General features: G+C 43.1%; 1 protein-coding gene across 6 annotated transcripts in view; it reads right to left on the minus strand.

Annotated features, from left to right (window-relative positions):
• The window catches only part of APAF1 (apoptotic peptidase activating factor 1), a 95,423-nt gene extending 73,868 nt beyond the window's left edge, over positions 1-21,555 (minus strand). For 2 of the 6 annotated variants that reach the window (XR_014711975.1, XR_014711976.1), the window contains exons 1-7: positions 21,285-21,539; positions 16,593-18,529; positions 13,495-13,675; positions 12,967-13,156; positions 12,006-12,203; positions 11,334-11,517; positions 6,778-6,890 (exon numbers count right to left, since the gene is read on the minus strand). Coding sequence is in view for 4 of the 6 variants with exons in the window: in XM_084630436.1 (XP_084486562.1) it covers positions 6,778-6,890; positions 11,334-11,517; positions 12,006-12,203; positions 12,967-13,156; positions 13,495-13,632 (823 nt within the window). In the remaining 2 variants the exon portion in view is untranslated. Of the gene's footprint in view, positions 1-6,777; positions 6,891-11,333; positions 11,518-12,005; positions 12,204-12,966; positions 13,157-13,494; positions 13,676-16,592; positions 18,530-19,173; positions 19,512-21,284 lie in introns of all 6 variants that reach the window. The other 4 variants (XM_084630436.1, XM_084630434.1, XM_084630437.1 and 1 more) reach the window with 4 other exon arrangements.
• Positions 21,556-21,565: the final 10 nt, after the last annotated feature.

Genomic DNA, 21,565 nt, shown 5'->3' on the forward strand with positions numbered 1-21,565 from the left:
GATACTTCAAGGGGTCTGGATTTCAAAAGTGCTAAAAACTGACCCTCTGAAAGCAACAGTCTTAAATTGCACACCCAGAAACAAAGGCAACTAACATAACTAGCAACTTTTTGAAATCTTGGCCCATATTGTTACCTGGTTGATATCACAGAATTATAGACTTTAAGGTCAGAAGGGACCGCTACGATCATCTAGTCTGACCTCCTGCACAACGCCGGCCACAGGATCTCCTGTAACAAACCCCTAACCTATGTCTGAGCTACTGAAGTCCTCAAATCATGATTTAAAGACTTCAAGGTGCAGAGAATCCTCCAGCAAGTGACCCATGCCCCACACTGCAGAGGAAGGTGAAAAACCCCCAGGGCCTCTGCCAATCTGCTGTGGAGGAAAATTCCTTCCCGACCTCAAATATGGCGATTGGCTAATCCCTGAGCACGTGGGCAAGACTCACCAGCCAGAAACCCAGGAAAGAATTCTCTGTAGTAACTCAGATTCCACCCCATCTAACTTCCCATCACAGGCCATTGGGCATATTTACCAATAACAGTCAAACATCAATTAATTGCCAAAATTAGGCTATCCTATCATACCAACACCTCCATAAACTTATCCAGCTTAGCCTTGAAGCCACATATGTCTTTTGCCCCCACTGCTCCCCTTGGAAGGCTGTTCCAGAACTTCACTCCTCTGATGGTTAGAAACCTTGTCTAATTTCAAGTCCAAACTTCCTGATGGCCAGTTTATATCCATTTGTTCTTGTGTCCACATTAGCCCTTAACTTAAATAACTCTTCTCCCTTTTTGGTATTTATCCTTCTGATGTGTTTACAGAAAGCAATCATATCTTCCCTCAGCCTTCTTTTGGTTAGGCTAAATAAGCCAAGCTCCTTGAGTCTCCTTTCATAAGACAGGTTTTCCATTCGTCGGATCATCCTAGTAGCCCTTTTCTGTACCTGTTTCAGTTTGAATTCATCCTTCTTAAACCTGGGAGACCAGAACTGCACACACTATTCCAGATGGAGGTCTCACCAGTGCCTTGTATAACGATACTAATACCTCCTTATCTCTACTGGAAATACCTCGCCTGATGCATCCCAAGACCGCATTAGCTTTTTTCACAGCAATATCACATCGGCGGCTCATAGTCATCCTGTGATCAACCAATACTCCAAGGTCTTTCTCCTCCTCTGTTACTTCCAAGTGATGTGTCCCCAGATTATAATCAAAATTCTTATTAATCCCTAAATGCATGACCTTGCACTTTTCACAATTAAATTTCATCCTATTACTATTACTCCAGTTTACAAGGTCATCCAGATTGCCCTGTATGAGATCCCGGTCCTTCTCTGTATTGGCATCACCTCCCAGCTTTGTGTCCTCCGCAAACTTTATTAGCACACTCCCACTTTTTGTGCCAAGGTCAGTAATAAAAAGATTGGTCCCAAAACCGATCCCTGAGGAACTCCACTAGTAACCTCCTTCCAGCCTGACAGTTCACCTTTCAGTGTGACCCGTTGTAGTCTCCCCCTTTAAAAAGTTCCTTATCCACCTTTCAATTTTCATGTTGATCCCCATCTTTTCCAATTTAGCTAATAATTCCTCATGTGGAACCATAACAAATGCCTTACTGAAACTGAGGTAAATTAGATCCACTGCATTTCCTTTGTCTAAAAAAATCTGTTACCAGATCAGACTGGTTTGGCACAATCTACCTTTTGTGAAACCATGTTGTATTTTGTCCCAATTACCACTGACCTCAATGTCCTTAACTACTTTCGCCTCAAAAATTTTTCCAAGACCTTGCATACTACAGATGTCAAACTAACAGGCCTGTAGTTACCCAGATGACATTTTTTTTTCCCCTTTCTTAAAAACAGGAACTATATTTGCAATTCTCCAGTCATAGGGTACAACCCCTGAGTTTACAGGTTCATTAAAAATTCTTGCTAATGGGCTTGCAATTTCGTGTGCCAATTCCTTTAATACTCTTGGATGAAGATTATCTGGGCCCCCCGATTTAGTCCCATTAAGCTGTTCGAGTTTGGCTTCTACCTCGGATGTGGTAATATCTACCTCCATATCCTCATTCCCATTTGTCATCCTAACATTATCCCTAAGCTCCACATTAGCCTCATTAAAGACTGAGGCTAGGTATTTGTTTAGATATTGGACCATGCCTAGATTATCCTTAACCTCCACTTTCTCCTCAGTGTTTAGCGGTCCCACTTCTTCTTTATATGGTGTGACTCACCACCGCAGTGCCTCCTGTTGTTCGGTCCGGGAATTAGCTCAGTCCATATGGAGCATCCTCTGCTGGTGGTGTCCCGTCCGTCTGTCGCCCTCTGTTGGTGTCTGGACCCACGTTGCTCCCTTCTCGCGGAGTCCTCTTCAGAACACTGTCCTCCAGCAGTGCTCCCTAGTCTACGCTCACCCCCTTCCGGGGGGAGCGTGGGGGGGGGCCAGCGGTGGGGTGTTATCAGGAGTTATTCGCCCCAGCCACAATGGCCAACCCCAAAGTCTAACCCCTTTTGACAGGGGTCTGGTGCAGTCCGTGATGGCCATTCTTAACGGCCAGGTGTAAGTGCAAGGTGGAAGGGGGGGGACCCAGGCCCACCCTTTGGCGGCAGCCTTCCTGCCTGCCCTCCTTCTTTCCCCTTGTCCATCTCCCCTTTGGCCCCTTTGCACTGGCTAGGCCCTTTTCTCAGGGCCCGCAGTCTGGCAGGTACTGGGCAGGAGTTCCCTTCTGTTCCCCCGCGCCTGCCCAGCACTGCGCTGTCCCTGGTGCTAGTCTCCTCGCACAGAAGACAGACCTTCACCCTCTGAAGGCCCAAGAGAGATTGCCTGCCTCTTACCTGGGTAGCCTTTATATAGGGCCTAGCATGGCCCTGATTGGCTGCCTCTTGCTCAGCCCTGATTGGCTCTCTAACAGGTGCTCCCTGATTGGCTGCCCGTCTGCGCAGCCGCTCTGGCCTGCTGTAGCCCAATCTGGCCTAGGGCTGGGGCACCGCCCCTCCACATATGGCTATAGAAACTTTTACTATTGGTTTTAATTCCCTTTGCAAGGTCCAACTCTACATGGCTTTTGGCCTCTCTCACTTTATCCCTACATGTTCTGACCTCAATAAGGTAGCTTTCCTTGCTGATCCCTCCCATCTTCTACTCCTTGTAGGTTTTCTGCTTTTTCTTAAGCACCTCTCCGAGATGCTTGGTCAACCAGCTTGGTCTGCAACTCCTGCCAATGAATTTTTTCCCCTTTTTTGGGATGCAGGCTTCTGATCGTTTCTGCAACTTTGACTTGAAGTAATTCCAGGCCTCCTCTGCCTTTAGATTCACAAGTTCTTCAGTCCAATCCACTTCCCTAACTAATTTCCTGAATTTTTTAAAGTTAGCCCTTTTGAAATCAAAAGCCCTAGTCACAGATCTATTTTTGTTTATCTTTCCATTTAGTTTGATCTGAATTAGCTCATGATTGCTCGAACCAAGGCCGTCCCCTAAAAACATTTCTTCTGAGGTCCTCTCTACTCACCAAAACCAAATCTAAAATGGCATCCCGTCTTGTTGGTTCAGCAACTACTTGGTGAAGGAATCCGTCAGCTATCGCATCCAGGAAAATCTGAGCCCTATTATTATTACTAGCACTTGTCCTCCAGTCTATATCTGGGAAGTTAGTTTCCCATGATCACACAATTCCCATTAGTATTTACTTAATTAAAAATATTAAAGAGGTCTCTATCCATATCCAGATCGGATCCCGGTGGTCTATAGCACACCCCAAGCACTTTCCTAGGGGAGGCTCTAGTAGCTTTCTTCCCCAATGTGATTTTTGCCCAGACAGACTCTGTCTTATGCATTCCATCACTTCTTATTTCTTTAGTCTACCTCATCATTGATATACAATGCTACTCCACCACCTTTGCCTTTATTTCTGTCTTTCCTAAACAGCACATACCCTTCAATACCTGTACTCCAGTCATGACTACTATTCCACCATGTTTCTGTTATCCTTAGAATATCTGGTTTCACTTCCTGCACCAGTAGCTCTAATTCCTCCATTTTGTTACCTAGGCTCCTTGCATTAGTGTACAAACATCTTAATTTTTGCTGTTTGGCTTCGCTCACATTCTTTACCCAATTAGGCACAGACATTCTATTGCCAGTATCACCTATTAGACTGGTATCTACACTACCCTTCCTCCTCATGTCCATTCTCCTATCCACAACTGTATCCCTTCTTACTTCGTTTTCTTCCCTCTCAATGTTAAAATCCTGTGTGGAGATTACCTGGACATCTCCCAACCATCTCCCCCAAATTCCTAGTTTAAAGCTCTCTTTAAATCAGTTGTGCCAGCCTCCATCCTAGAAGTCTATTTCCCTCCCTACTCAGGTGAAGTCCATCCCGAGAGAACAGTCCTCTGTCCATGAATGCTTCCCAGTGGCCATACATCCCAAAGCCCTCCTTATGGCACCACTGCCTGAGCCATCTGTTGATCATCATAATCTTGTCACACCTTTGTTGCCCTTCTCTAGGAACAGGCAGAATTCCACTGAAGATCACCTGTGCCTTGATTTCCTTAAGCATCTTCCCCAGCCTGGCATGATCTCCCTTGATACGTTCCAGCAAGAATCTAGCCGTATCATTTGTTCCCACATGAAGGACTATCAGTGGATTCTTTCCCGCTCCTGTTAGGATCCTCTTCAGCCTCAGGTCCAAATCCCGTATCTTAGCACCCAGCAGACAGCACACCCTTCTCTTCTCTGGATCAGCTCGGGTTACAGGCCTGCCTATTCTTCTCAGTATGGAATCCCCAGTCACACAGACCTGCCTTTTCCTGGTGATGGTGCGATTCTCTGGTCTATCCCCTGTTCCCTCTGGCTGCAAGTCCTCTCGATTCCTAGTCTCCCTTGCAATCCTCTGCAACCCATCCCATATCTTCCTGGGGCTCATATTTGGTGTTTTCTCCAATGACTCTTCCCCTCTTCCTATAGGACTAGTTGCTCTTCTCTTCTTCCTTGCCCTCTCACCTTCAGTGACCACCTGCTGTGCCTCTTCTTCGTTTTCCAACTCCGCAAATCTGTTCCTGAGCTCTATTTCTCCTTCATTAGCCCGTCTTTTCCTCTGCCTGTTTCTCCTAGTCACATGCTTCCACTGTCCACTTTAGTCACCCAGCAGTCTCCCTTCAGAGTTCTTTGGTCCTGCTTCCATCTGCAAGTCTGAGCTTTTCCCTTCAGCCTCCTCATGTCTTTGCTCCATCATCCGCTCGAACCCCCTTCTAAACTCAACCAGAGTTTCCACCTGCATCTCTAATCCTCTGATCTTTTCTTCCATCAGCTCTACCAGGCGGCACTTCATGCAGACGAAACTCTTTTCAGGTACCCCCTCTAGGATCACGTACATGCTGCAGCTTCCACATCCAGACATCTTCATTGTGTCTTCCACTGCTTAGGTCACTACCACTGCTGCCTCTGTATCTGTCATAGCCTTCTCACCTAAGTCCTGTTAGTCCAGGAAACACAAACCAAAGCAAAACACCACTACTCACAGAAAAACAAACCCCCAACGAGCACCAAAACACTGCCAGAACACCCCACACTCCCTTCACTAGCCTGTCTGTTCCTCTGCCTGGCTCTTAGTCTTTCCCACAAACTCCCCTGTTTACAGCGGTTTGCTGGCTCCTGTGCCACTGCAGCTGTTTTTAATATTATTTATTATTAGCATGGATTATTAGAAATCAGGTGAACAACAGAAAAAATAATCACTTGCAGAATGACCTCCACGTGGAGAATGCTATCAAGTGGGACTACAAAAGGCATTTGGGACTTATTTCTAATGAAAATATTAACTCTTAAAAAAGACAAATTAACTATGATCAAGTATTTCAACACTAACAGAACAGACTAGCTGCAAACTGATTTGGAGAAATCAGAAAGAATAGATTCCAGGCAACAATATCAGATTCAATGCCAATATACGAATCCATATATCAATTAGTACGTTGTGTAGCCGTGGTGAATATTCCCATAAACATTTTCCAAGTACATGTGAGCAAAATCTAGGGCAACCCCCCCCCCCCCCATTTACAGCTACATTCTCAAGTGAAGAGAAGGTCCACTGAAGAAAACACACAACCAATTTGGTGTTCTCAGTGCCAATATAACATATCATTGTCACAGGCTCAATTTTCCACTCACCAAGGCAAACGGGGCTAGGAGCAATCAGGAGCTGCCTATTCAGCCCATGAAGAAGGCAGAAGGAAGTGGCTTATACACTGTCCCCATTCCTTTCTCCAATAACCCCTTTAAGTTGGCCAAAGAAATAGTATTTGTGTCCTTCACTGGGAATTAGATCATGCCTTCAAACTGTATAAACAGTTTGAAAAACATAAGAGTCTTGGAGGACAGGAAGTAGGAAGGATAGGATTCTAAAAGGCTTTTCTATTTCGCACACAAGACGACAGAATCTACTTCACAGGCTGTTGTATGTTTTCATGGTCTTTGTTAACAGCACGTAGAATTTTCTATGCACATACTTATGGAATTGGAGTGTAGCAGACAGCAACTCTACTTGTGTCCCTTAGATCTCCTATTACTTCAGCCACCTGCACCTGAGAGAAGTAGAGCATACCTGAGGAATGATTTTTATAACTGAAGTGAAGGAGAAGAAAGCAGTATCCTTTCAACAGGAATGCAAACATTTAAATCAAAATTCATTAGTTTTAAAAACATACATACATACATACATACATATTAAGACCTACGAAAGGAAGAAAACAATCCTTACCAGTCACCGAGTCTGTCACACTCCTATCCCTACTGGTAATAAGAACTTGACACTGATTATCAAAAGCTTTTAATACCCAGGAATCCCAAATGTCATCCAGAACCATGAGACACCTAAAACAAGGGGAAAAAAAAAACAAAAAACGGGGTCAACTGATCACTTTTCAAACAAATACTCTGGAAAGTTATATTATTAAAATGCTGTCTTTAAGATGCATTAAACTCTGCAGTTCAGGGAAGAACGGTATGTTTTGAAGCCATATATCTCAAAAAATAGTTAAAAGATATTGCCATTCATGGCTTTGTCAATAGGGAAAACATACATCTTTGCTTGTAATTTATGGCTACATGTATTTGTCACAGCAGAAATATATATTAAAGCATTTTGAGATTTTTCTTTTTAATATCTTTCAGGACAGATAAATAAATATGTTTGTTGGCCAAGCTTGTTGGCCTTACACTCCACTCAACAGCATTTATCTTTGTATAGTTATGTTTGTGAAGTGTAACTTTTGAACACTGCATCCAATCAATTCCAAAATTTCAGAGAATGTCCTAAGCATCAATGGCCAGCACTCATTCATTTTGGAGAAAATCAGAATACTGAAAAACGGGACACTGGAGGACATATTGAGCCCCATGTGATCTGATTAGCACAGCTACAGCACAGCAAGCACCTCTGCAATTTTCTACAGATCAAATCAAACAAAAAATAACCAAATGGTTGATGACACCCATTAACGCCTTCAAGTATAACATTACCCCAGCCCGTAGACAACTAATTGCTCTCAGAGCTCGGAGCCACTTAACAGCTGTGGGGCAGTGCTCAGTCCTGATATCCACCCTCCACAAAGTCTGCTCCATGGCAGGGGAAGAGATCACCAGCCAACACCTGTCCATTGCAATCCAGAGGGAAGAAAGGTACTTTTGGGGGGCAGGGCAGGAGTGGAGGGAAAGACACACAACCCCTGGCATCGCAGGAAAGAAAAAGAGCCCTTAGCATGGCAAGAATGTGGACCCTGCTATGAGGGAAAGAGGGACTACACCACGGGGGGGCAATTGAGTGATCCTGGTACAGGGGAAAGGAGGCACACAGAACCCTCACCAGGGGAGAGATTGGGGAATCCTGGGGATGAGAGGGTGGCACACAGGGAGTTTGTGAGGTGGAATGGAGAAATGTAAGAAGCCCTGATGAATGCAATAAGGTCAGCCCCCAGAAACTACAATGCATATGTCCTCCTAGTCGGTATGAAAACAAATAAGAAATATCCTACCGTTTGTAAGATAAATAAAGAAGTTGCACAGAATGGCTAACTGAATTTTGCCTCCCATAGGACAAGTATAAACTTTTTTTTAGGAGAAACAAGTTTCCAGCTGGCTTGGCTTGTTGCAAGTTTGTTTGTTTTTTAAATCTTGAAAAAAGTTATTTTGTTTCATAGCCTCAAGATTTTGCTATGATGCGACCACTCTATTTAAATGAACAACATTTTTCAGGGACTATACATTGAAGTATTTCTGCAGCAGGGCTATGCAGTGCAAATAGACATCTCAGACTAATGAAAAATAGCCTTGCCCACACCCTGCATCACCACAGAAAGAGGATCTTATCTGTCAAAGAATATGGTCCCTTTTCCTTAAAGGTTCACTGCCTCAGAGCAAAGAGCCCAGAGCAGATGAACCAGGAGATGAAAGGGAGCCTCAGTTACTTGCATTACGAGCACTGTAGAATAAAACAGATATTCAGCTGAATTGCATTACACTGTTTAATTTTATTGCTCATTCTTTTTGGGGATTTTCAAAAAGCACTCAGAATTGGCCTAACTGTTCCCACTGAAGCCAAATGGAGTTTTACAATGGACCTCAACTGAAGCACAGTTAAGCCAATAGCAAGCACTTATGAAAATCCACCACATATATACAAATGCATACACGCTATAGCTGAGATTTTCAAAGCTGCCAAGGGGCTTTAAATCCCTAATTCTTCTTTTTAATGCAAACCAGGCATCCAAACACCTTAGATTACTTTGAAAAATTCAGTCTATACAATTATAAATTAATGAAAGATTTACATTAGGACACAATCTCATGAGGGATAAGGAGGAATGACCCTGGAGTACTGTCACAGACATGACTGAGTAACGTGAAAAGTGTTGTACACCATATCGTGAAAAGTGTTGTACACCATATATGTAACTGGCTGCTCATATGTGTGTATACTCCAACACTTCAGGTGTAGTCCAAAGTTTTCCCAATTTTTTGGAGCTGGTGACCGACCCCACCCCCCCCAACACTAAGGAAAGATTTCTCATCTCCATCAAAACCTCTAATCCTAATCACACTTAGGAGAAATGTTATGACTATAACCATGCCAGAACTAATTCTGAAATTTAAAAAAACCTCAATAAGAAGTGCGGTACGGAGTGTTAAAATATAATCATAATCCAATATGATGAATGATGTCTTGTTAAGAAAAATATTCCCAGGTACTGATTGGGAAAACACAGTCCAGTTTTCCTTTCATCAAAGGCAATTGGAATGCTTTATTTTCATCACCAAAGAGAAAACTGCAAGATAAAAATGGAGTTAGACTTGAAAATCTTCACAACTAATGCTGGATCCTCTTTCAGAGGTAGCTGAAACCTGCTGAATTCCTGGCTAGAGAAAGTCAGTTGTAGCATCAAGTCCTAGGTGAGGTCTGTCAGTTTGTCTTGAAACGGCTTTGTTAGTGCTCTCAAATCAACAGCCACAGGTTAAGTGTGCCACTAAAGTTGATTACTGAATATGTTAACAAGGGGAGATTGCTGATGTTTCATAAAAATCTACACTTCTCTTATTTGAAAGAATCAAGATAGTACTTCACATTTTAAACCTCTGTCACTTCAACAAGGAGGAGTTGCTGTCATCACACAGTAAAAAACAAAACAAAAAAAGTCAAGAATTCATGGAATGACCCTTACCAAAGCTCATTACTATGAAAGCTTCATGGAGGACTACACATCAGTGTTCAGGTATTTTCTTGGAAACAAAAATTTGGCAGTATATGAAATAGTAAAGCAATGAATGTGTGTGAACAGCCCTCTACTTTTCTGCCTGACATCATCTATAGAACTTGCAATATTACTACTCCAACTAAATACAGAAGTCTTTAACTACTTCCTCAAAGTTCACTTTTAGACACCTTTCCTGCTTGCCCCCTGGCACTGCTTTACAGAACATCAAGTCTTCTGTACAATCAGAAACGTCTCTCAAACGTGTCAGAAGCTCTGCAGCACCAGAGATGTTAGTTGACACTTCAAGTCAATTGCTGATTTGTCACTTTTCCTAAAAGGTTTGAAAGTAGTTGGGTTGTTGGATACAGTCAGCCATATCGTTACTATGACACAAAATTATTATTTGAATAAAGCACTACTTTCACTTTAAGAACCTGCTTCAGGCCCAACAACTTTTGAAACCAAGTCTATTGCTTAAAGAAGGATAAGATTTTCTGCAATGGTATATGCCTTACATTGTTGTGTGACACACAAGACAGCTGAAGGGCATTTGTCTGACATTTCCTGATGGAGCAATTAAATCTTGTCGATTTCTCCTCAGGTTTCTCTTTCAGTGACAGATATGTGGTTTCTGAATATCACCACCACTTCAAAGATCACATAATCTTGGCAGCCAGTTCTTCAGATCTGACCACAAGCTATGGTTTCAAGTCAACTAGTGAGAAACCATATGTAGTATTTCTACATTTTCTTTTTGCCTTCTGAACCATCATTGGTATAACCTATCACTGTCTTTTCACAAAAGATTCATCTTCACAAAAGGACTCCTCTTTCCTTGTCATCCGTCAGCCAGAACTAATCTCCAGCATAGACTGAACAACAAAAGCAACATGGTTGGGCAAGGCTTAGCCCTGCCCTAGGGTGTCGTGAACAATCACACACACTGTCTAGTGTTCCTAATGACACATTTTGTCATAGTCTGTGTGCATAGGTACTTCATGGTGTACATGTTTAATGGGAAGTGTACTGTTCTGCATAAAGTCCAGGCACAGAGTTATATGTTTAACATGATTTTACAGCAGAATATTCATGCACATATTCACATCCAGGACAAGTCTACACTGAATCATTGGCAAGTGTTCTCACTTTACAACAGTAAGTTGATTTGGAAGGGATATACTACTACATAGTGTACATTATAAATCCTTTTACATTTTTGTGTATGTAATTTCAGTTTTTGAATAGCTTCCTGAACCCGCCACACACAGTCTGGGAAATCCTGATATAGGGACTTTCATTTGAGAATCATAATATGTTTAAGAGTAATCCAACTTCTTGAAAATCTTTCCAGTTTTGCCTTACATAACATTTCCTCACGATCTACAGCATTACCTCCAAGGATATTCAAAGGCTAGGTTGGAAAGAATTTAAAGGGTGACCATGGTATTACTGCATTTTACAAGTTTTGAAACCAAGTCACAAAAAGGTTAAGCAACTTAACCAAGATCATGGGTTTTTTACATATAGCCTAATTCCTCCAACACATCCTTTATCCCACTAATAATACCTGGGGTATTTGCGCAGTATCAGCAGACGAAGGCGGTCTTTAGCCTCCTCAATATTAAGCGGTGGCCTTTGTGAAAGAGAGAAGTCCTGGTCTAGTCTACTACAAAGATTCTGGAGTTTCATTAGGAGCCCTGCCTTGTCTTGTTTTCCAACAGAAATCCAATGTACTCCTCCTGGGAAGCAATCTAACAAAAAGATGATGCAAAGTTAAAATTCATATTTTTAGTTGAGATATATTTGCTATGAGTGACAAATAGAAGCAAAATTACGTTAAGAAATTACTTTAGATAAAGCTAAGATGGGAATAAATTTTAGGCTCTGATAAGTAGCTGTCAAACTAGATAAACATATTTTGAAAAGTCAATAAAATACTTCCATAATTCTAAATCCAAATACATTTGTACATCACCCAAGTAAGAGTGACCTGCTTATGCCCTTACTTAAAATACTATCCAGGATGGAAAGTTACTCTGGGAACCTTTTTCCATGAATCACTGCACTATCCAATGATCCTAGAGTATAAGATGATGATCAGAGGTATAAATACTGGATGAGATTTTTTAGAAATGCCCAAATCATTTAAAAGTCTGAATCCCATTTACCTGCAATGGGACTTAGGCGCTATAATAATTTATGAAAATTTGGTATGTGTATAAAGGATGGGCATCTGTACCTTCCAAGAGATGGTGATCCCGTAGTGCTTCTGCTGTTAAAACAGACTTCCCACAACCTGCCATTCCATAAACAGTAACCCAACCTGGATCACTTCTTAAGTTGTACAGTTTCTGTTGAATTGCTTTTACCAGCTTTGGACGAGTAACAAATACAACTGGTCTTTGTGGTACTCCACCCTCACAGAGGACTGTCCTCACTGAAATTTAAAAAAAAAACATATACAGAAACAGAAATAATTTCTAAGTGATTTTTCCCCAGCTCTTTAATAAAAAAAAACAAAAAAAAACCACACCAGACACACCACACACCAAAAAGACACCCCAAAGCTTCCCCCCCACACCCCCATCATAAAAAGTACTGGATCACCAGTTGCTGAAATCCACTGCTTGTCCCCGGAACAGATGGAAAGGTTACAAAACAGGCATTTAGGATCATTTGAAGTCTATAATTAAAAAAACAAACACTTATGGTAGATGAGAAATTTCAACCAATTTTTTAGTATGTCCCAAGTATTGAACAAACATAAAAGAAAGTTTTATGGGTGGGAAATAAGCTTCCAAGATTAATGAGATTTTCAGAGTTCGACTTCCATACTCAGATTCAGCTTCTCTAAAATATACTGACAGGAAAGGTCTTCCTCCTGACTACCACTTCACAATGACGTATTTGGATTTAAATGGAAATATAGGACATGTAAGCCTTCATTTAAATAATAATAATCAACAAAACATTTCTTAAAATAAAGTTACTGGACATGAAACTGTACCAATTTCAGACAAAACCCTCTCTCCCGCCACCCCATATGCCAGATGAAATATGGAAACATTGACTAGTGCCATACCAGATCAAACTGTCTCAGGAAGCAGTACGTGAAGCAACATACTTACTCATTTTATAGTAATTAAACTAGGATTTAATTCTTTATCTTCAAGAATTGAGAATGCAAGAGTTATACTGACCATACGAAGTAACTGCATCCATAGACTTATTTCCATTACAAGAGGAGATAATAGGGATCCCATCCTGAAGAACGGCAGCTAGGTCTTTGTACCCTTCATGAAGCAGTGCGTTATAGAAGGATATGTATGAATAATTATCTTTTGCAAGAATAATTTTTATTAGCATAGCAGCTCGTTCCTTCTGTGTAGTCTAACAGAAGCAAAAAAAAAATGGTTATATGCAATCACAAAAATTGGGAGATCTATTAGGTCATCTAGTTCCAACACCTGGCTAGTTAAGGACTGTGCTTCTTATTGCCAGGAGTACTTGCTGCTAATACAGGTCAGATAATGGACCTGCATTAAGACTTTAATTCAGCAAGGTATTCAAACACACACCTAACTTTAAGTATGTAAATAGTCCCACATCAAGTTTAGGTACCTTGCTGAATCATGGCCTAAGATGTCAGAAAACTATTCAAATGAGTATATTAAAACATGTTGAGCAATCTGGGAATAGGAAAGTAATTAAGAAGATATGCATTTTACCTGTGCTTTTACTTTCTCCTCCTCCTGTAATGTTAGGACTTCATCAGCAACCATATGATCCATAATGTAAGAGGTCTTGATATCTCTTTCCAATGCTTCATGATTCAGAAGCAAATGATTTCGAGATTTCACATCCATTTTTCTTCAGTGTAGAAAAAACAAGTTTGCACAGGAACATGTACTAGTCAAGACATTAAGAAACATTAAGAATCAATTTCAAAATATATTTCCTTTTGTAACTTAAGAAAAGCGTAACTTAAGAAAAGTGGCAACAGTATTCCCAACATTAACTCCAGTTGAAATGTAGCTGATCTTCAGTTAGTTTCATGTTATGAATTACTTCTTACTAGAAAGTACACAAGCAACCAACGTTTCAGCCTATTACTGGTGTTTCTTGACAACACTATATATAGATTTTCATATCATCCTCTCCAAGATGCTCAGATGCTTATGTCCACCTGGGCTGATGAATGTAACAGATTAAGAAAACAGAGGGAAAATCCCACTTCCTGCTTCCGTCCATTCCCAACCACCCAACTTCTACCTAACTTCTAACTTACCCCCACTTCATTTCCCCATCTATCCTGTCTCCTGCTCCTATCCTCCCCATTCTCTTCCAATGCCTGGCTCTTACCCATCTCCTGCTCCTACTGATGCCCCCTAACCCCCAGGCTCCTATTGGACCCTTCTGGCTCCTGCTCCAACTCCTCCACCCACCAGTGCATCGGAGTCAGGCTGCTTCCTCCTCCACTCCATGCTGGCTCTGTGCCAGCAAAAGGCATCTTCTCTCCCATGCTCTCAGTCTCCCTGTTCTCAGTTCCTCTGCCTAGTACCACAGCAGCAGCAGGAGAAATTGCTAACAAAGTCTTGTTCAGCTCCTGCAAACCCAGCACAGATCATACTCAATAGGTGCTCTATGGGGATGGTGCATGAGCAGTCGAGTTGTAGACACGAGCTGTGTGGGGATGGAGTATGCTCAGTGCAGATGGAATCTTCTGGGAATTTAGCTGCCAAAGTCTACCAAGACTCTCCTGAGCATGTACAAACTGAGACTTTTCAAAGATTAATGATTTGGGCAAATTTTCACAGGAAAGGTAAAAGGCACAACCCTGATGGCAGGGCAAGCCCCCCCACAGCCAAAATTCAAGTCCCTTCTCTAAAGCATGGAGGTGTTTGAGCTTCTTAACAAAATCACTGAAATTTATTTATTTTTAACATCAAACATACTTTCCCTAATCTCACTCTCAGGGGAAAAAAAAATCAGCCTTAGGCAGACACCCAGTATGGAAAATTGCAGCCCAAATGGTTTAAGTTTGGCAAAGTTAAAGCCAACAAAACAAAGATTCTCCCAGAAGTAGAGAGTTAAAGAAACTCCTGTGCCCACAAGGATCCTCACTGCAGGATCAAGGTATAAGTTGCCCCAAAGTAGGAGAGATGGGGAGGAAGGCAGAGAGCAAATTAATCAGTTGAGAGAATGCATTATATTAATGTCGGTCCCCAATCTCTTCCCAGGGAGAGGAGAGAGTGCTCCCTGCTTCTCTGGGGGCAAAAAGACCCCAAGACCCACTTAACTGCTCATAGCCCCCACTCTTCTTCAGCTCACCCTCCCTCAGGATCCTTGCCCCAGGGACTGTTTCTCTCTCAGCTGCTCCTCCCACACTCACTGCCCCCTCCCTCAGGGCACAGCCCTATGACCTCACCTCTTTTATGGAGATTGACTCCCCATCCCACCCCACTGCCCCCCCAGCTGCCAACACCCCACCACCACAGGGTATCCTACGCTCCCCCACCACTACTGGGTACTCCACCCTCCCTAAATGGCGCTCCTGGCCAAGGCACTCCAGGACTTCCCTATAGAAGCTTCCGTTATCCCCATGCCTCTGTAGGGCGGGCACAGCGATGGGGACAAGGGGTGTGCACTGAGACTGCCTCTCAGTGTGGAGCACAGGCCACTGGCTGCACGGAAGTGGGGGGGGGGGGGAGAGAAATCACTCTGAAGCCCCTCCTCCCCCCAGGACACAGACTCAGTGGTGAGGCTGCACCTGACCCTGACACAATGCAAGAGCTAGGCCTGCCCCATAAACACAGTAGGGCCCTGCCCCTCTAAGCTAGGCGCACTGCGATAGCGAGCTAGAGGAACAGAGTCTTGCAAGCTCGCGCAGCCCAGTCCTACCCTCCCTCCCCAAGGCAGTGATTTACATCTCTCCCAGCTGCTTCCAACATGCCTACTTGAGCAGGGCCATCCTTAGGATTTATGGTGCCCTAAGCAGTATTATTAAACTGGTGTCCCTATGCCCAACTTGCTCTTAGCAACACAAACATAAGCTTACAGTATTGGAAAACTTGCCATATGCACTTTATTAAAACCAATTTAAATGAATTAAGTATGCTAGAATGCTGATGGACTATACTTGCACTAAAGAAGTAGCGCTATAGAAAAAAATTCTGATTTATTGACAGAATGATGCAAATAATATAATTTTTTTAATTTGTCAACATTTTATTGGAAATTTCTATGAAGAGGTATTGAAACAAGGATTTGTTTTTAATTAAAAGCAATCTTTCTGGCTTTTTTGGCTGCAAAAAGAGTAATAATGACAAAGTAATGTCTTGTTCGATTGCAAGAACAGCAAGACCAGTCAAGCATTCCTGACTCATTGTAAAGCAGAGATAGTTTTTAATGAGCTTTAGTTTTGAGAAACTCCATTCTCCTGATGCTACTGTTACAGGAAATGTCAGTAGGATACGAATGGCAATGTACATATTAGGATATATGTCAACAAGTTTGCTGGTATGAATAAACTGTACAATGTCCATCACCGACTTTGCATGTGGCAACACTGATGACAATGTACTCAGTTCTTCATACAGTTCAAGTCAATTTAAATCAAAACTATCACCGTGCTTCAGGAGGCTCTCTAGGTTCTTGCAGTTTGTCATTAGCTGCTCTTGTTTTCCTATTTCGTTGAATTTAGTTATGTCATACAAAAATCCAAACTGTTCTTGGTGTGCTCGTAAGGTATTAAACTTATTATTTATGAAATTATTCATCAAAGGCAGATATTGCTTTTATCCATCACAACATTAAAAAATTTAACCTCAAATTTCTTTTCTGGATCTTCTAATGGGCTCATCTGCTCCTTCATATTCCGCTTGCCATTTTTTCCTCGAAACTCGTCACATTTGGACATGGAAATTTTGGTTCTACACTGAGTGCCTCTCCAAACTCTCTTGCTGTAACCTTTGCTTCTTTGAATCCATTTTCTCTATATTTCACTAAAAGTCTTGTGTGTTGTTTAGTAAGGTAAGTGTTGAATCAAGCTGCATCACTGGACTCTGCATTATTTTGCTGACACTTGAGATTTTAACAAGAATGTCATACCAGATTACGATAGATGTTAGAAACTTGAAGCTGGATATTTTAGAGGCCAATGACTGTGCTTCACTTTTAGCTTTTGGATCTCTGGCTTCTTTCGAAATAGCAACCTGTGCTTCATCACTGTGTCAAATTTTCCCAGCAGTTGTACAAGGCCCAAAAAATTGCCATTTTTAGGCTGGTATAATTTCTCAACACTTCCTCTAAAAGCAATATTGTTTGTCAATAGATATTCAACAATAGATAATAGATGTTCAAGAACACGACGCCAATGCTGCTTCTCTGACTCCAGTTTTGGGCATCAAGAGTTGTCTGATTTTTTAACCTTACATTCAACTCAGACCATTTGTAAATACTTTCAATGTGGTGTTGTGCCTTTTCATGTTGCGGTAATGTGTAACTAAAATTTTGTCAATCGTTAATAGCCATGGTTGTGATGTTAAAATTGCAATTGTTGAAAATCTTGCATGGGAAACAAAATACAGCATCCTTGCATGTAGAATACACAAGCCACCGTCTGTTGACGATTTCACCATTAGAAAGTCTTTTGTAGTAATTGTTTTCTGTTAATTTCCTACCTCTAATGTATTTAGGATATTCAAGACCTTCTATTCTCACAGGGCCTCTCTCAAATATAATGGTGCATAATTCGTTGTTTAAAGATTGCGGCCATGTGCCAATGTCATCTATATCTCATGCTAGTAAACAGTTTCAACTGTTATAATTTCTTGTTTTGTGTCTGCATCTGTTTCAAATGATAGTTCCGTGTTTTGTTGAGTTTCTTGAGCTTCTTCTGCATAAAAATTTTCTTTGGCAGTTACCTGATGATTTTGATCAACTTCGTTGTTTTCATGACGTACAAACTTAAGTATAGAACACTTCTGTGCTTGTATAGCTAATTCTATTTCATCTTTCCGTTTTCTTCTTTTGAGATCCGGAAAGTTATTTTCAATACGACATTATAACTTATAAGGGTGTTTTTTTAAAGAAATAACTGTTTAAATTATTGTCAGATTATCAGAAATATTATTTAAAATAACTAATCTAGGACCTTGAGCTAGTGTGGAGACACCTCACAAGGCAATCCACCCTGACTGGGACACAATAGAGTTGGAAACCGATGTCATTTTTACAAAGTCACTTTTTAGTTTTAAATATGTAGTGGACGTCAGTCTTAATATTAGTTACAACTCTATATCAACCTTATACTGTAAATAGATCAATGGCATTATTCAGTTTAAGAAGCTGGGTTTCCAAGCAGCGGGAAAATAGGACCGTAGTTTTATTCCTAGGTAAAGCACAAAGTCACCAAAATGAAGTCAACACAGAATCATCTCTTCTGGATTAAGGTAGGACAGAAATGTTACAGAAGTCCTATCCACTAAAATTAGTGCAGCGTGGACAGAGACAAGCTAATTTCTTTTTCCAACCTAACGTGCCCTTGTTACAGAAGGACTCTCTCTCTCCAGGTTTTGTCACTCATCCTTTCTGATAAACAATGTCAATTATGAAACTGAACTTCCATCACCAGTTCATTTTACATAGATAACTGAGTCATCAGATGATAACTTCTGTTCACTTGCAATCTTGACTGGATATCAGAGTACTGTGCTAGCAGCACAACTGCTTGAAGAGCCACTCTTTTCCATCAAGAGCTTACTGGAAAAGAAAAAAAACAAAACCTTTGAAATATTTTTGTGTTGCACACACACCTCTAAGCTCTGCTTGTTCGTAAGTCTGACCTTAAATTGTGCCTTATTTTTGTTTGGAAAGACATTAGCAAATAGCAGCACATTTTGGGCACTGCTAGAAATACATGATAAATCACTGCCTCTAAAGTTCCATGAAAAGCTGACATTTTCACAGCTTTAGCATTATCTGCTGCACAGATTCTTCACTAGTAAAGAGATAAGTATATTATAGTTGTTGGAGGGCTCTATTTAGCAGTAACAGGGCTACAGGAAAGCCTGTCAACATATTTTGTTTCTCTGATGAAAGCTGGCCCACTCCCTCCCCCAAACTAAACTTGTCATAAATAATTGTCAACAACTTAATTTTCTGTTTTGGGCTAAGATTCATTCAATATTGAAATTGGATTCAGGATTCTTAGCAAGCATTTTTGATAAACAAAGTTGTTAAATAACAATCAAACATGATTTTGATAAAGGTATTTAAAATGTCACCAAAGTCTGGCAAACAAGGGAAAACCAGTCTATTCTGAAACCTGTGAAAAACATAAGGTTAAAAAAAAATGCTCAAAGCTGATCAATGGCAACACAGTAGTGCTTTCATGCTTGGCTCACCACCGGCCTGCTGGTCCAATAGCTGCAGTAGAGGAGGAGATAGGTAGAAAGCCGTGGGACCCTAAAATCCACGTCTTGGGGTGCAGAGTGGCAACAGCAGCAGCAAACTCAGGTCAGGTCAGGTCAGGTCACGCCACCGCGCATCACCGACCACGGTGAAGTGTGGCATCTCGGGGCCACGGGACCCACGGCAGCTCCTCCTGCCCCGCGCGGCTACCCCGGGACCGGATGGATCGCTGCCGCGCCTGCTGGGCAAGAGGCGTGCTCCCCAGCCCAGCCAGCTGTGTGCATTCCAATCCAGCCCGTGCGGTCACTTGGAGCAGAGGTGCTCGGGCTAGCTGCCAAGAAAGTAAGTCACTTTCACTTCCTCGGCATGCAGCCAGCCAGCCCAAGCAGCACCCATCCCCACACGGGGGGGGTGGGGTTGGGGGATGCGCTCCGCATTGGGGGGGACCCCACTTTGTGGGGGGGAGCGGGGAGAAGAACATACGTTATGGGGGGCAGCAAAAGGATACCGCTGGAGCCACCTGGCCCACCTCACAGAAGCAGGGAGAAAGTCACACACAGGTGAGTTCCCACGCCCCTTCCCAGAGACCTCAGCAGCTAGTACCCTCCCTCAGAATGCACCGCTGTGCCGGTGCATTCAGCTCTACAACCCGACCCCGCTCTTACCTGCTTGCTGTCCCGTCCCAGCGGTAGTGCCCCAAATTTAGTGGTGGCCTACGCAGCTGCCTAAGGACAGCCCTGTGCTTGAGACAGCTGCTGGGGAGGGACATGTGATCCCTCTTGTGGCTTTCCTTTGCTTCCCAGTCAGAATCTATTATTCTGCAGGGAAACAAAGAACTCGCCCGTGCACAGTGGCACAGAATTCCCCCAGGAGTATTATATGGAGTTTCTTAAACCTTCCTCTGAAACATCTGGTTCTGGACACTATCAGAGACAGTAGTACTGAAGTAAATGAATCACTGGTCTGCTCCGGTCTGGCAATTTCTGTTCATACAGGCTCCCCCTGCATTAACACAACGTACCACCCTTTGGTTTTCAATACTACTTAAGACTGTTTAAAATAAATCATTAACTTTCATAAATCAAAGTTTTAGGCCTAAACTACTTATTAATATTAAATTAATATTATTTAATTTTAAAATATGTTTTAAGTCTCCCCAAAAGACAGATCTCCTCTCAATTACTTGGATCTCCATATTATGCCATCCTTTAGGTAAGGAATGAAGCATGTACTAAACAGAACAAGCAACTGGCCAATAAAGACAAAATAGTTCCTATTTATTCTCATGTTTAATAAATACACTGAAGCAATACAAAAACCCCAACCAGCATTTTCTTGCAAATGATTACTACCGCAAGGGTTCATTACATACAGGATGAAGTAAAGCTCCAAGTAAAATAAAACTCAGACTGAAAAAAATATCCAGGCAAAAAAAACTCTCTCCACAATAGAAACAGAATTCAAATGCATTTCCAGACACGCACTAACGCTTCATGTGAGAGAATTTACAAAGAGGACAACAACCGCTATGTCATCTCCACGTAACAGACCAGCCGGCAGAAAATGAAGGCTTCAGCCTGAAAAGTGCCTATTAATAGCGCCCTCCCGCGTCCACCCCCAAAACCACAAAGGCAAGTTCCCGGGCACAGTTCGGCAACACCCCCCCGCGAAGCACGCGCCAGGTGCCCCGACCTCAGGGAACTCAAGCGGCGCCTGGCCACGGCAGAAGCTCCGCCCCGTTGGCTCCGGCAACGGAGAGGGTCTGACGCCCCCTGCAGGGAAGTCGTGGAAATACGGAACTGAACCCGGCCCGACAACTTTCCCCGAGGGTCGCCCCCACCCGCCAGGCCCGCGACGGGGGCCACACGCGTCCCTGGGCGCCCGGCGGGTGTCACGCTGGCCGCCAGGCTAAGGCGCCAACGGGAAAATGAAGCTCGTCGGCTCACTTCACACCCCCCGCCCCACAAACACGCGCAGCCAGAGCGGCAGCACGCGGGGCAGAGACCCCTCCCCCGGGGGCAGAGCCCGCTGCACCCCCGCGAGGTCCCACCCACCCCCCCGGGCCTCTCCCCCGTCCCCAGGCCTGGCGTGGGCGCGCGGTTACCTGGCGGGGCAGCCCCTGCGGCGCGCGGGGCAGGGTCTCGGGGAGGCCGTCGCCGGCTCGAGACAACAGCTTCGGAAGCCGGACGGGGCAGGCACGGCGCCGCCAGCCCGGGGAGAGGCGCCCCAGAACCAGCGGCCACTTCCTCCTTCCGAGGGGCTGGGAGGCCCGGGCTGGCAGAGCAGCCTGCCAGGCGCCTCCCACTCCCAAGCAGCGGGCACCACTCAGCCCCCGACGGGCGGCCGCGCCCCTCAGGCAGCGCCCAGGACCTCGGCACAAAGCGG

The sequence above is a fragment of the Lepidochelys olivacea genome (genome assembly GCF_965140295.1).
Source record: "Lepidochelys olivacea isolate rLepOli2 genome assembly, chromosome: 1".
Classification (NCBI taxonomy): Eukaryota; Metazoa; Chordata; order Testudines; family Cheloniidae; genus Lepidochelys; species Lepidochelys olivacea.